The sequence below is a fragment of the Bombina bombina genome, chromosome 1, assembly GCF_027579735.1.
Source record: "Bombina bombina isolate aBomBom1 chromosome 1, aBomBom1.pri, whole genome shotgun sequence".
Taxonomy (NCBI): domain Eukaryota; kingdom Metazoa; phylum Chordata; class Amphibia; order Anura; family Bombinatoridae; genus Bombina; species Bombina bombina.
This window is the reverse complement of record NC_069499.1, coordinates 1,445,280,220-1,445,295,603: the sequence shown is the minus strand read 5'-3', so window position 1 is coordinate 1,445,295,603 and position 15,384 is coordinate 1,445,280,220. Positions and strand designations below refer to the sequence as shown.

Genomic DNA, 15,384 nt, shown 5'->3' with positions numbered 1-15,384 from the left:
ATCAGCCAATAAAAAAAGCTTTCATTCTAGACACTGATTTGAATTTGAAAATGGAAATCAGCCAATCGGAATGCAAGGGTATCTGTATATAAAGGTGGTAATTCGCATTCAAAATTCATTGTGCGGGGCATGATCACATGAAGAGGACGTTGGGGACTGAAAATCTGAAGATAAGAAGATGGATGAAAATAGAAGACTGCTGACAGGATGAAGATTGAACACCGCCGCTAGGATGAAGATGGGCCACTACAGCCAGATTAGGGTTTTTTTTAGGTAATATTAAGTTTTTTTTTGGTTAACTTGGAGGGTGTTAGGTTAGGGGGTTTAGATTTTATTTATTATTTTGTGATGGGATTGTAGTGGTTTAGGGGTTAATATAGTGGGGTATTATGTGACGGGATTGTGATAGTTTAGGGGTTAGTAGTGTAGTGTGGTATTTTGTGATGGGGTTGTGGCAGTTTATGGGTTAATAGAGTAGTTTAGTGCTATTGTTTCCTCCAGCCATAAGGTTGCATAAAAGTTTTAGCATTAAATGTGATTGCATTCAAGCGATCACATTTACTTTCAACTCTTAATACTAGCGGACATTGCCACTCAGTGCTGCACATAGAAAATATGGGGAGCATTAATTACTGCGAGTTTGCACAAACTAATTTGCGGTAATTTAAACAGCGTGACACTTATAATATGGATTTGATCATAAAGTTCACAGCAATCTCACAATCGCGTTAACGCTCCTCATGCTAACCACAGTTCTCTACTCGTAATCTGGTTCAAAGTGATCACAATATTTCTTAGTCAAACACAGCTAAGAATGTTTACTCAAACAAGATTTAAGCTCTATTTTTCCACAATGGCTTTTCAGCCTATAATGGATGTTAATCACTAAAATAACAAATGATTTAAAAGGGTTAATGGAGTCCGGGTAATGTTTGCAATTGGATAGATTAGCGTTTATGATAAGTGATAAAATATGTTTTTTTTTAAGCTTTAACATGTTTAAATTATTATTACTATTTGTTTAGTTCAATAAGAAAACTTCTTTGGCAATATATTAATAATTTCTATAAGAAGAAAGTGCCGCAAGCGATCTGTTTATGTTATAAAGATAAACTATAGTTAATCTCCTAGTAATAAGAGCATTTACATATTAAAATATGTGAAAAGTCAAGATAGTTTTTTAAAAAAAGCTCATCTAAATTGGCATATTTATTTCTATTATCAAGACAATACAAAAGTTAAAGAGACAAGAAACACAATTTATTTAGTTTACATATGTATGTATGTTTTATATGTTTATATATCTGTAAATAAATATATAAGAGTAAAGGAAGAGTGAGTCTCAGATAGATGTAAAAACAATCCAAAAATTAATAGATATATTGATAGATACACAGTCTTCAGGGTGTATTGTATCAACCTCACTACTCCCCAACAGGCAAAACAGTCATAAGCATAAACACACAATACCTTTGTCACAAGGTTAGCGTTTTTTAGCTGGATTCACATTGTTGCCAGAAATTCACAGTAGGTACTGAGTGCCTTCTGTCTTATATAAGTTTAACCAACTTTTATACACGGTCTGAGTTCAACCAACTTTTCACTTCTCGCCTCTCTTAGTGTGTGACTTTGCCCATACCAGTGTATGGCTAGCGGCGTTGGTGTGATGATGTCATCCAGGGGGAGGAATGGCCCGGTCCCAAGCAGTCACTGGGATAATAGAGCAGGACCCGGCTGGTCAATCAATAGAAAAAAATGAAGGAATGTTTTGCTTCCATAAAATATAACCTGTATTACTCCAAGGATAAACTAGATAGGAAGTTCCCATAGAAAAACAAACAAACATGGAGAGCATAGCACCCCTGGATCACGCATTTCGGCAATCATCCGTAGTCATAGCTTGGTGACATATGACTACAGTTGATTGCCAAAACGCATAAGCCAGTGGTGCAACACTCTCCATGTGTGTTTTTTTCTATGGCAACTTCCTATCTGTTTTTATCCTTGAATTAATAAAGGTTATATTTTATAGAAGCAAGACATTTCTTCATTTTTTCTAAATACATATATACACATAAAAAAACATAAATACATATGTACACACATATATACATATACATATTTAGACATGTATATGTATGTATCTCTATGTTAAAGCCCTTTGTGTATCTCTAATTAAAAGTAAAATCCATTTAATTCAGCGATGGGGAACCTTGGCCCTCCTGATGTTTCAGAACTACATTGCCCATGATGCTTAGGTACTCTGAAGTCCAGTTGAGCATCATGGGAAATGTGGTTCTGAAACATCAGGAGGACCAAGGTTAACCATCCCTGATTTAAAGAGATGAATAACACATATTGCAATGCTTTTTTAGTAAGTTTAAGCAACTGCTTAATGTTTTTTTTATTACAACAATGAAATAGACTGTTTAACATCCCTTTAACTTTTCTTTAAACACAGTTATTTAATTATTTTTCAATGAAGAAAAAGAATGTGTAACCATTTTCTTAAAAGCATTTTTAACATCCTGGTTCCTTAATGAGTATATCAAAGGATTAAACATTGGAATAACAGTTGTATAGAAAACAGCAAAGAGTTTATCTTGTGCTGGTGAATAGTCTGAGGTGGGTCTCATATACATACTTATGATTGTCCCATAGAATAGAATAACAACGGTGATGTGTGATGAGCATGTGGAAAATGCTTTTCTCCTGCCATTAACTGAGCGAATCTTCAGCACATTTGCAATAATATATGCATATGAAGTCAGCGTTATGAAAAATGGTGCAAAGCCATAGATAGCTCCGTCAATAAACGTTACAAGTTCAATGGTGGAAGTGTCACTACACGATAATTTCATAAGAGCTGTAAGGTCACAGAAGAAATGATTGACCACATGAGACTTGCAGTAAGACAGCTGAGAGGTTAATATGGTATAAGAAAGTGTGTCCACAAATCCAAAGACCCAAGGTGCTGCTGCAAGGATGATACAGACTCCCTTTTTCATGAGTTTATGATATTGCAATGGATTACAGATTGCAACATAACGATCATATGCCATGACCGGGAGAAGGAAGAATTCTGCATTGGTGAAGACAAGATAAAAATATACCTGTGCTATACAGTTTGGGAAAGAAACTTTGTAATATGGTGATCTAAACAGTATCATGACTTGTGGGGCAGTAACTGAAATAGAGCACATGTCTAAAAAGGAAAGATTCATTAAAAATAAATACATTGGATTGTGTAAACTGGAATCCAAGATGATTAAAAAAATTATAAGAGAGTTTCCAAACAAAGAAACCACAAACGAGAAAATAAATAAAACTAAAAGAAAAACATTCCATTGAGGGAGGTCATTGAATCCAATAAGATAAAAATCAGAGAATTGGGTCATATTTTTGTATTCTTCCATAAATCCTTCTTTCTGATGTGTTAAAAAAAAGAAGAATCAATTAATTATTAACAATCTATTACCATTTTACTGATTATCTCTAATTTATTCTAGTAAATTAAAGGGATATTAAACCCATTTTTTTATTTCTTGATTCCAATAGAGCATGCAATTTTATGCAACTTTCTTTTTTTTAACATAATTTTTATTATTTTATTCACATTTACAGTCACAGATAGTGAGCTTAACATACCAATACATCATTATTCAGTTCAGAGTGGCACACTTCAGCTCACCTCTTCTATCATATATCAAGTAACATAATAACATACATAAAAACAAACAAAAACCTGGGAAAATATATTACACAACTTTTAGCATAGCTCCCCCTTAGGTCATAACAGTAATAATCTTCCTTATATTACATATAGACCTATACATCTGCTTAATAAATCTAGTCTGATACAAGACCATTCTAGAGCTTGCTCAACATTAAACCGTCCCTCACTATGGTCCAGTGGAAAGCACTACCTATTCCCTGCTGGTGTGCCAGAGGAGGGGGGAGGGAGTACATGGCCTTGATCAACCCCCTTTATATTATGCTATTCCAAAGGATCAGTAATTCATTGGTATTTATCCAATATTTAACTAAATTAGATTTTGCTAGGGGCCTGATCATTTGCAACTGCGTATTTGTTGTCTGGGCCACTATTGCCTTTAACCATTTAAGGAAAAACCTTTTTAAATCTTTCTCAGAATCTGGTGGTATATTATATTGTTCCATTATCATTTGATTTATCATCTCAGCTGTAAATTGTGCTATTTAGATTTATTTAAATTATATTTAACTTAGGGGGTGTTAGGGTAAGACTTAGGTTTAGGGGTTAATAACTTTATTATAGTAGCGGCGACGTTGGGGACGGGATATTAGGGGTTAATAATTGTAGGTAGGTGGCGACGATGTTAGGGACGGCAGATTAGCGATTAATAAAATGTATTATAGTGTCTGCGAGGTGGGAGTGCGGCGGTTTAGGGGTTAATGTAGGTGGTGGCGATGTCCGGTTGGCAGATTAGGGGTTAAATAATTTTATTATAGTGTTTGCGATGTGGGGGGACCTCGGTTTAGGGGTTTATAGGTAGTTTATGGGTGTTAGTGTACTTTTTAGCACTGTAGTTAAGAGCTTTATGTTCCGGTGTTAGCCCATAAAACTCTTAACTACTGACTTTTATATGCGGTAGGAGACATGGAGGTAGAGGCTGTACCGCTCAGTTCTTCCAAGACTTGTAATACCAGCGTTAGGAAAATCCCATTAAAAAGATAGGATACGCAATTGACGTAAGAGGATTTACGGTATGGAAAAGTCGCAGGAAAAAAGTGAGCGGTACACCTGTACCTGCCTGACTCGTAATACCAGCGGGCGTTAAAAAGCAGCGTTAGGACACCTTAACGCTGTAGGCTATCGCAGAACTCGTAATCTAGGCATAATAATTTTTTCTAAGCCTCCTAGTTTCCAAACTTTCCCAAACTTTTCCTGTAGTTCATTAAATAGATGCCTAATTTGCAGATATGCAAAAAATCTGTATTAGGTAATTGGAATTCCCTCCTTAACATTTCAAACAATTTGATAGAATAAGATGTAGCATCTTGCAATTGAATCATGTTAATAAGGCCCTTATTGTACCATCAATAGAATATCCCTTTCTTGCTATACCCTGGTTGGAAATTGGGGTAACCCAAAATTGATAGGAATCTAGAGACACATAGATTCAGTCCTGCGCCCTTACCGATCTAATGCTATACCGTTATCACATTATTAATCACCATATATTGAGAGATAAGTTTGGGTACCTTCTTTGCCTCACAATGTAGGAGCACTTTTAGAGCAAAAGGGGCACATAGATCCGATTCTAACTTCCAATAAGTAACATAGTCCCCTTCTATGATCCAATCTATAGCATATTTAGCCAATGCCGCAAGATTATATAGCTTTATGTTGGGTAGTGCTAGGCCTCCTGCTTTCCATGGGAATGATAATGTTTCTGCTGCACATCTTATTTTTTCCCCAACCCATACAAACCTCGCACATATTCTGTTAAACTTATTATAATCTTTTTGTTTAAAATTTTTGTAAAATAATTTCATGCAACTTTCTAATTTACTCCTATCATAATTTTTTATTTGCTCTCTTTGTATCTTTATTTAAAAAGCAGGAATGTAAATCTTAGGGTCGACCCATTTTGGGTTTGTTTGCTGATTGGTGGTTAAATATACCAAGTTACTGTACTAAAAAGATAAACAGCTAGATTTAGAGTTTGGCGGTAGCCGTCAAAACCAGCGTTAGAGGCTCCTAACGCTGGTTTTGGGCTACCGCTGGTATTTAGAGTCAGTCAGAGTCAGTCAGGAAAGGGTCTAATGCTCACTTTGCAGCCGCGACTTTTCAATACCGCAGATCCCCCTACACCATTTGCGTATCCTATCTTTTCAATGGGATCTTTCTAACGCCGGTATTTAGAGTCTTGGCTGAAATGACAAAACTCCAGCCTCAGAAAAAGTCAGTAGTTAAGAGCTTTCTGGGCTAACGCCGGTTCATAAAGCTCTTAACTACTGTGCTCTAAAGTACACTAACACCCATAAACTACCTATGCACCCCTAAACCGAGGTCCCCCCACATCGCTGGCACTCTATTAAAATTTTTTAACCCCTAATCTGCTGACCGCACACCGCCGCAACCTGCATTATCCCTATGTACCCCTAATCTGCTGCCCCTAACATCGCCAACACCTACATAATATTTATTACCCCCTAATCTGCCCCCCAACGTCGCCGCTGCCTACCTACACTTTTTAACCCCTAACCTGCTGACCGCACACCGCCGCCACCTACGTTATCCCTATGTATCCCTAATCTGCTGCCCCTAATACCGCCGACACCTACATAATATTTATTAACCCCTAATCTGCCGCCCCCAACGTCGCCTCCACCTATCTACACTTATTAACCCCTAATCTGCCGACCGGACTTCACCGCTACTATAATAAATGTATTAACCCCTAATCCGCCTCACTCCCGCCTCAATAACCCTATAATAAATAGTATTAACCCCTAATCTGCCCTCCCTAACATCGCCGCCACCTAACTTCAAGCATTAACCCCTAATCTGCCAACCGTACCTCACCGCTACTCTAATAAATGTATTAACCCCTAAAGCTAAGTCTAACCCTAACCCTAACACCCCCCTAAGTTAAATATAATTTAAATCTAACTAAATAAATTAACTCTTATTAAATAAATTATTCCTATTTAAAACTAAATACTTACCTGTAAAATAAACCCTAATATAGCTACAATATAAATTATAATTATATTGCAGCTATTTTAGGATTAAATTTATTTTACAGGCAACTTTGTAATTATTTTAACCAGGTACAATAGCTATTAAATAGTTAATAACTATTTAATAGTTACCTAGTTAAAATAATTACAAAATTACCTGTAAAATAAATCCTAACCTAAGTTACAATTAAACCTAACACTACACTATCAATAAATTAATTAAATAAACTACTTACAATTATCTAAAATTAAACCCAACACTACACTATCAATAAATTAATTAAATACAATACCTACAAATAAATACAATTAAATAAACTAACTAAAGTACAAAAAATAAAAAAATATTTACAAACATTAGAAAAATATTACAACAATTTTAAACTAATTACACCTACTCTAAGCCCCCTAATAAAATAACAAAGACCCCCAAAATAAAAAAAATGCCCTACCCTATTCCAAAATTAAAATAGAAAAGCTCTTTTACCTTACCAGCCCTGAAAAGGGCCCTTTGCGGGGCATGCCCCAAAGAATTCAGCTCTTTTGCCTGTAAAAAAAAACATACAATACCCCCCCCAACATTACAACCCACCACCCACATACCCCTAATCTAACCCAAACCCCCACTTAAATAAACCTAACACTAAGCCCCTGAAGATCTCCCTACCTTGTCTTCGCCACGCCGGGTTCACCGATCGATCCAGAAGAGCCTCCGATGTCTTGATCCAAGCCCAAGCAGGGGGCTGAAGATGTCCATGATCCGGCTGAAGTCTTCATCCAAGCGGGAGTTGAAGAGGTCCATGATCCGACTGAAGTCTTCTATCAAGCGGCATCTTCAATCTTCTTTCTTCCGGATCCATGTAGTTCATCCCGCTGACGCGAACATCCATCTTCACCGACGACTTCCCGATGAATGACGGTTCCATTAAGGGACGTCATCCAAGATGGCGTCCCTCGAATTCCGATTGGCTGATAGGATTCTATCAGCCAATCGGAATTAAGGTAGGAAAATTCTGATTGGCTGATGGAATCAGCCAATCAGATTCAAGTTCAATCCGATTGGCTGATCCAATCAGCCAATCAGATTGAGCTTGCATTCTATTGGCATTATAATTTATATTGTAGCTATATTAGGATTTATTTTACAGGTAAGTATTTAGCTTTAAATAGGAATAATTTATTTAATGAGTTAATTTATTTCGTTAGATTTAAATTATATTTAACTTAGGGGGGTGTTAGTGTTAGGATTAGACTTAGCTTTAGGGGTTAATACATTTATTATAGTAGCGGCGAGATCCGGTCGGCAGATTAGAGGTTAATAAGTGTAGGTAGGTGGAGGCGACGTTGGGGGCGGCAGATTAGTGGTTAATAAATATAATATAGGGGTTGGCGGTGTTAGGGGCAGGAGATTAGGGGTACATAGGGATAACGTAGGTTGCGGCGGTGTACGGAGCGGCAGATTAGGGGTTAATAATAATATGCAGGGGTCAGCGATAGCGGGGGCGGCAGATTAGGGGTTAATAAGTGTAAGGTTAGGGGTGTTTAGACTCGGGGTACATGTTAGGGTGTTAGGTGCAGACTTAGGAAGTCTTTCCCCATAGGAAACAATGGGGCTGCGTTAGGAGCTTAACGCTGCTTTTTTGCAGGTGTTAGGTTTTTTTTCAGCTCAAACAGCCCCATTGTTTCCTATGAGGGAATCGTGCACAAGCATGTTTTTTAAGCTGGCCACGTCCGTAAGCACCGCTGGTATCGAGAGTTGCAGTGGTGGTAAATATGCCTGTACGCTCCCTTTTTTGGAGCCTAACGCAGCCCTTCTGTGAACTCTAAATAAGAGCGGTATTTAAAAGGTGCGGGAAAAAAAGCATGTGTAGCTAACGCACCCCTTTGGCCGCAGAACTCTAAATCTAGCCGACAGTTTTTTTAGAGCAGTGTAGAGCCTCATCAAACATACAAAGAACTATAAAAAAATGTGGGCTTCTGTTTTTATTAGTTACTTTATTAGATTTTACTTAAAGTCAAAATTAAAAAAAAAAAATTCACACACAATTTTTAACAACTTTTCAATTTACTTTGATTATCTAAATGGGCACAATCTTTTTTATAAACACACTTATTAAAGCACCAGCACATACTGAGCATGAGCAAGATACACAGAATATATGTATATGTGTTTTCTGATTGGCTAATAGCTTCCCATGATGCAGTGGGAGGGAAAAAAAAACTAACTGTAAAATTTGTCAGAAAGAAACTCAAACTGTGCTTTTTCACTATCCTTTTTGTTTAGCATTTTGGGCGAGATTACAAATGGATCGGTATTTAACGATCCTGCTCAAGCGCTAACTCTGCTAGAAGTAAGCTTTTTGTGCGCGTCGGGTAGCACTAATATTACAAGTTGAAAGTAAACAGTTTGCGTGCTAACCCGATGTGTGAAAAAAGCCAAACTTAGAATATTGCATGCGATAATGTAGCAAACAAAGTGGAAAAAACCCTACTTGCTCGCAAACCCATTTGCATATTCACAAGCCTGAAAATTCGAGCATTTCAAATTCCAATGTTCTTTACAAAGCAGAATATTTTAGCTTGGTTTACTGACAAATATAAGATAAGGAAGCAAGTGTGTGTACACAAAGTGAAGATCTCTGATATTAACTGCAATATTAACCTTTTTCAATAGGCTTGGTTTAAAGGCACAAAACCAGCTAATTCATATACACAAATATACCTGAAAATACAATTTCTCATACATTTTATACTCAGCAGCAGCTGGTGTAACAAGTCACTGAAAATACATTAATCAAAAAACTATTTTACAGTATGCTGTCCCTTTAACAGAGCTCTGAGGACACGGTCATCATTCTAGCAGAAATCACGATTGCATCCAAGCGATCGCATTTACTTTCAATTTGTAATATGAGCAGTAAACCTGACTCGTACAAAAACCTGCGATATACCCATTTTTGCTTGTGCAAAACTGTTAACGTTAATGGTTATGCAATTCTATTGTGTTAACTGTAGCCAGCACTAGAAAAAAGGTCACTACATGAATAGGAATCCTCCGAAAATATTCATAAAAAATACATACATAAAAAAAACCAATCAGAAGTGCCACTAGCAGCTTAAAGGGACATGAAACTCACATTTTTTCTTTCATAAATTATGATCATACAGTGTTAAACAACATTCCAATTTCCTTCTATTATATAATTTGCTTAATTCTTCAGATATCCTTTGTTGAAGAAATAGTAATGCACATGGATGAGCCAAAAAAAGAGGTATTCATGTGCAGCAGCCAATCAGTAGCTACAGAACATATTAAGATATGCTTTTCAACAAAGGATATCAAAAGAACAAAGATAATTAGATAAAATAAGTCAATTGAAAAGTTGTTTAAAATTATATGGTCTTTCTGAATTATGAAACAAGTGTTTTTTGTCCCTTTTAATGTGACTAATCCAATAAAGAGGAAAAGCAACTATAATACAAATTAAATAAAAATAAATGTATTATGGTACATGAAAAAGAGAATGGGGACATCCTAAAACATTTACAGCTAGATTTAGAGTTTGGCGTTAGCCGTCAAAACCAGCGTTAGGGGCTCCTAACGCTTGTTTTGGGCTACCGCTGGTATTTAGAGTCAGTCAGGAAAGGGTCTAACGCTCACTTTGCAGCCGCGACTTTTCCATACCACAGATCCCCTTACGTCAATTGCGTATCCTATCTTTTCAATGGGATCTTTCTAACACCGGTATTTAGAGTCGTGACTGAAGTGAGCGTTAGAAATCTAACGACAAGACCCCAGCCGCAGCAAAAAGCCAGGAGTTAAGAGCTTTCTGGGCTAACGCCGGTTCATAAGGCTCTTAACTACTGTGCTCTAAAGTACACTAACACCCATAAACTACCTATGTACCCCTAAACCGAGGCCCCCCCACATCGCTGCCACTCTATTAAAATGTTTTAACCCCTAATCTGCCGACCGCACACCGCCACCACCTAAGTTATCCCTATGTACCCATAATCTGCTGCCCCTAACACCGCCGACCCCTATATTATATTTATTAACCCCTAATCTGCCACCCCAAACGTCGCCGCCACCTACCTACAATTATTACCCCTAATCTGCCGACCGGACCTCACCACTACTATAATAAAGTTATTAACCCCTAATCCGCCTCACTCCCACCTCAAAAACCCTATAATAAATAGTATTAACCCCTAATCTGCCCTCCCTAACATCACCAACACCTAACTTCAAGAATTAACCCCTAATCTGCCAACCGGACCTCGCCAACACTATAATAAATGTATTAACCCCTAAAGCTAAGTCTAACCCTATTACTAACACCCCCTAAGTTAAATATAAATTAAATCTAACTAAAATAAATTAACTCTTATTAAATAAATTATTCCTATTTAAAGCTAAATACTTACCTGTAAAATAAACCCTAATATAGCTACAATATAAATAATAATTGTATTGTAGCTATTTTAGGATTAATATTTATTTTACAGGCAACTTTGTATTTATTTTAACCAGGTACAATAGCTATTAAATATTTATTAACTATTTAATAGTTACCTAGTTAAAATAATTACAAAATTACCTGTAAAATAAATCCTAACCTAAGTTACAATTAAACCTAACACTACACTATCAATAAATTAATTAAATAAAATACCTACAATTATCTACAATTAAACCTAACACTACACTATCAATAATTACATACAAATACCTACAAATAAATACAATTACATAAACTAACTAAAGTACAAAAAATAAAAAAAGAACTAAGTTACAAAAAATAAAAAAGAACTAAGTTACAAAAAATAAAAAAATATTTACAAACATTATGAAAATATTACAACAATTTTAAGCTAATTACACCTACTTTAAGCCCCCTAATAAAATAACAAATCCCCCCAAAATAAAAAAAAATGCCCTACCCTATTCTAAAATACAAATAGAAAAGCTATTTTACCTTACCAGCCCTTAAAAGGGCCTTTTGCAGGGCATGCCCCAAAGAATTCAGCTCTTTTGCCTGTAAAAAAAAAACATACAATACCCCCCAACATTACAACCCACCACCCACATACCCCTAATCTAACCCAAACCCCTCTTAAATTAACACTAAGCCCCTGAAGATCTTCCTACCTTATCTTTACCACGCCGGGTATCATCGATCGGTCCAGGATCCGAAGTCTTCATCCAAGCCGAAGCAGGGGCTGAAGATATCCATGATCCGGTTGAAGTCTTGGCGCAAGCGGCGGCTGAAGAGGTCTATCATCGGGCAGAAGTCTTCATCCTATCCGGGCAGAAGAGGAGATCCGGACCGGTAGACATCTTCATCCAAGCGGCATCTTCTATCTTCTTCCATCCGACGACGAGCGGCTCCATCTTCAAGACCTCCGGTGCGGATCCATCCTCTTCTTCCGATGTCCTAACACAGAATTAAAGTTCCTTTAAGGGACGTCATCCAAGATGGCGTCCCTCGAATTCCGATTGGCTGATAGGATTCTATCAGCCAATCAGAATTAAGGTAGGAAAATTTTGATTGGCTGCTGGAATCAGCCAATCAGATTCAAGTTCAATCCGATTTGCTGATCCAATTAGCCAATCAGATTGAGCTCGCATTCTATTGGCTGTTTCGATCAGCTGAATTCTTTGGGGCATGCCCCGCAAAAGGCCCTTTTAAGGGCTGGTAAGGTAAAAGTGCTTTTCAATTTTTATTTTAGAATAGGGTAGGGCATTTTTTAATTTTGGGGGGCTTTGTTATTTTATTGGGGGCTTAGAGTTGGTGTAATTAGCTTAAAATTGTTGTAATATTTTTATAATGTTTGTAAATATTTTTTTATTTTTTGTAACTTAGTTCTTTTTTATTTTTTGTACTTTAGTTAGTTTATGTAATTGTATTTATTTGTAGGTATTTGTATGTAATTAATTTATTGATAGTGTAGTGTTAGGTTTAATTGTAGATAATTGTAGTTATTTTATGTAATTAATTTATTGATAGTGTAGGTTTAATTGTAACTGTAATTGTAAGGTTGGGATTTATTTTACAGGTAATTTTGTAATTATTTTAACTAGGTAGCTATTAAATAGTTATTAACTATTTAATAGCTATTGTACCTGGTTAAAATAAATACAAAGTTGCCTGTAAAATAAATATTAATCCTAAAATAGCTACAATATAATTATAATTTATATTGTAGCTATATTAGGGTTTATTTTACAGGTAAGAATTTAGCTTTAAATAGGATTAATTTATTTAATAAGAGTTAATTTATTTCGTTAGATTTAAATTATATTTAACTTAGGGGGGTGTTAGGGTTAGGGTTAGACTTAGCTTTAGGGGTTAATAACTTTATTAGAGTAGCGGTGAGGTCCGGTCGGCATATTAGGGGTTAATAATCGTAGGTAGGTAGCGGCAACATTGGGGGGGCAGATTAGGTGTTAATAAATATAATATAGGGGTTGGCGGTGTTAGGGGCAGCAGATTAGTGGTACATAGGGATAACGTAGGTTGCGGTGGTGTACAGAGCGGCAGATTAGGGGTTAAAAAAATATGCAGCTGTCAGCGATAGCGGGGCGGCAGATTAGGGGTTAATAAGTGTAAGGTTAGGGGTGTTTAGACTCGGGGTTCATGTTAGGGTGTTAGGTGCAGACTTAGAAACTGTTTCCCCATAGGAAACAATGGGGCTGCGTTAGGAGCTGAACGCGGCTTTTTTGCAGGTGTTAGTTTTTTTTCAGCTCAAACTGCCCCATTGTTTCCTATGGGGGAATTGTGCACAAGCACGTTTTTGAAGCTGGCCGCGTCCGTAAGCACCTCTGGTATTGAGAGTTGCAGTGGTGGTAAATTATGCTCTACGCTCCTTTTTTGGAGCCTAATGCAGCCATTCTGTGAACTCCCAATACCAGCGGTATTTAAAAGGTGCGGGGAAGAAAAAGCCAACGTTAGCTACGTGGGTCGTTACCGACAAAACTCTAAATCTAGCCGTTAATGTGAAAATGGCTTAATGTAGCTTAATGAATAAAAAAGTGGCCAAATGTTAATCAATTGCTGCAAAATTTTGCACAACCCAAGATTTCCACTATCCAAGCCTATCCTAGAAGTTTCATGGATTTTGGTTTTCCACAAGGCAAATGAGTGACATTAAGCTTCTTTTTTTGGGGAGCTTTACCGGGGAGCTTTTCTGGATACTTCCAACAGCGTCAGGCACCACGTAAAGGTCCTTTCCTTAGCCTGAGTCCCTAACACAGGCACACCATCATGCGAGCTCACAAAGCTAAACAAACTGAGAACAAAGAAGGGGTGCACAGGTGGCTGTAATCACCCATAGAAAATACAAAACATGGAAGGGAACTGCACTCCAAGACCGGATCAGGTACACATCCTGTGACTCAGTAACATCCTTGACTCAGTAAGGACCTTGACGTGGTGCCTGAGCTTTCCCATTTGGCCAGATGCGGTGACTAACCTTTCCAGTTGTGATTTTATCTTAGCTGTGAGCTAGCTGGTGAGTGCTGGGTGTTTCTATGTGTTGTATTACTTTTTATTTGTAATCTCCCTTGGTTCTTGCACCCATTCCGGACTGGGGTTAACTGCCTGTGGCACTGGTGACATCACAGCTTTTTTGGAGTGCTATTTAGCACCCAGGGCTGGATGTTACTGAGTCACAGGATGTGTACCTGATCCGGTCTTGGAGTGCAGTTCCCTTCCATGTTTTGTATTTTCTATGGGTGATTACAGCCACCTGTGCACCCCTTCTTTGTTCTCAGTTTGTTTAGCTTTGTGAGCTCGTATGATGGTGTGCCTGTGTTAGGGACTCAGGCTAAGGATAGGACCTTGACGTGGTGCCTGAGCTTTCCCATTTGGCCAGATGCGGTGACTAACCTTTCCAGTTGTGATTTTATCTTAGCTGTGAGCTAGCTGGTGAGTGCTGGGTGTTTCTATGTGTTGTATTACTTTTTATTTGTAATCTCCCTTGGTTCTTGCACCCATTCCGGACTGGGGTTAACTGCCTGTGGCTCTGGTGACATCACAGCTTTTTTGGAGTGCTATTTAGCACCCAGGGCTGGATGTTACTGAGTCACAGGATGTGTACCTGATCCGGTCTTGGAGTGCAGTTCCCTTCCATGTTTTGTATTTTCTATGGGTGATTACAGCCACCTGTGCACCCCTTCTTTGTTCTCAGTTTGTTTAGCTTTGTGAGCTCGCATGATGGTGTGCCTGTGTTAGGGACTCAGGCTAAGGAAAGGACCTTGACGTGGTGCCTGAGCTTTCCCATTTGGCCAGATGTGGTGACTAACCTTTCCAGTTGTGATTTTATCTTAGCTGTGAGCTAGCTGGTGAGTGCTGGGTGTTTCTATGTGTTGTATTACTTTTTATTTGTAATCTCCCTTGGTTCTTGCACCCATTCCTGACTGGGGTTAACTGCCTGTGGCTCTGGTGACATCACAGCTTTTTTGGAGTGCTATTTAGCACCCAGGGCTGGATGTTACTGAGTCACAGGATGTGTACCTGATCCGGTCTTGGAGTGCAGTTCCCTTCCATGTTTTGTATATTTATATATATATATATTTATATATATATATATACATCTATATATATATATATATATATATATATATATATATATATATAGCTCAATTACGGT

General features: G+C 37.5%; 1 protein-coding gene across 1 annotated transcript in view; it reads right to left on the bottom strand.

Moving 5' to 3' along the window:
- Positions 1–2,465: 2,465 nt before the first annotated feature.
- Positions 2,466–15,384, bottom strand: part of LOC128666159 (olfactory receptor 1019-like) — a 35,536-nt gene continuing 22,617 nt past the window's right edge. Inside the window, exon 3 of the mRNA XM_053720605.1 lies at positions 2,466–3,428. Within this exon, the coding sequence (XP_053576580.1) occupies positions 2,466–3,428 (963 nt within the window). The remainder of the gene's footprint in view (positions 3,429–15,384) is intronic.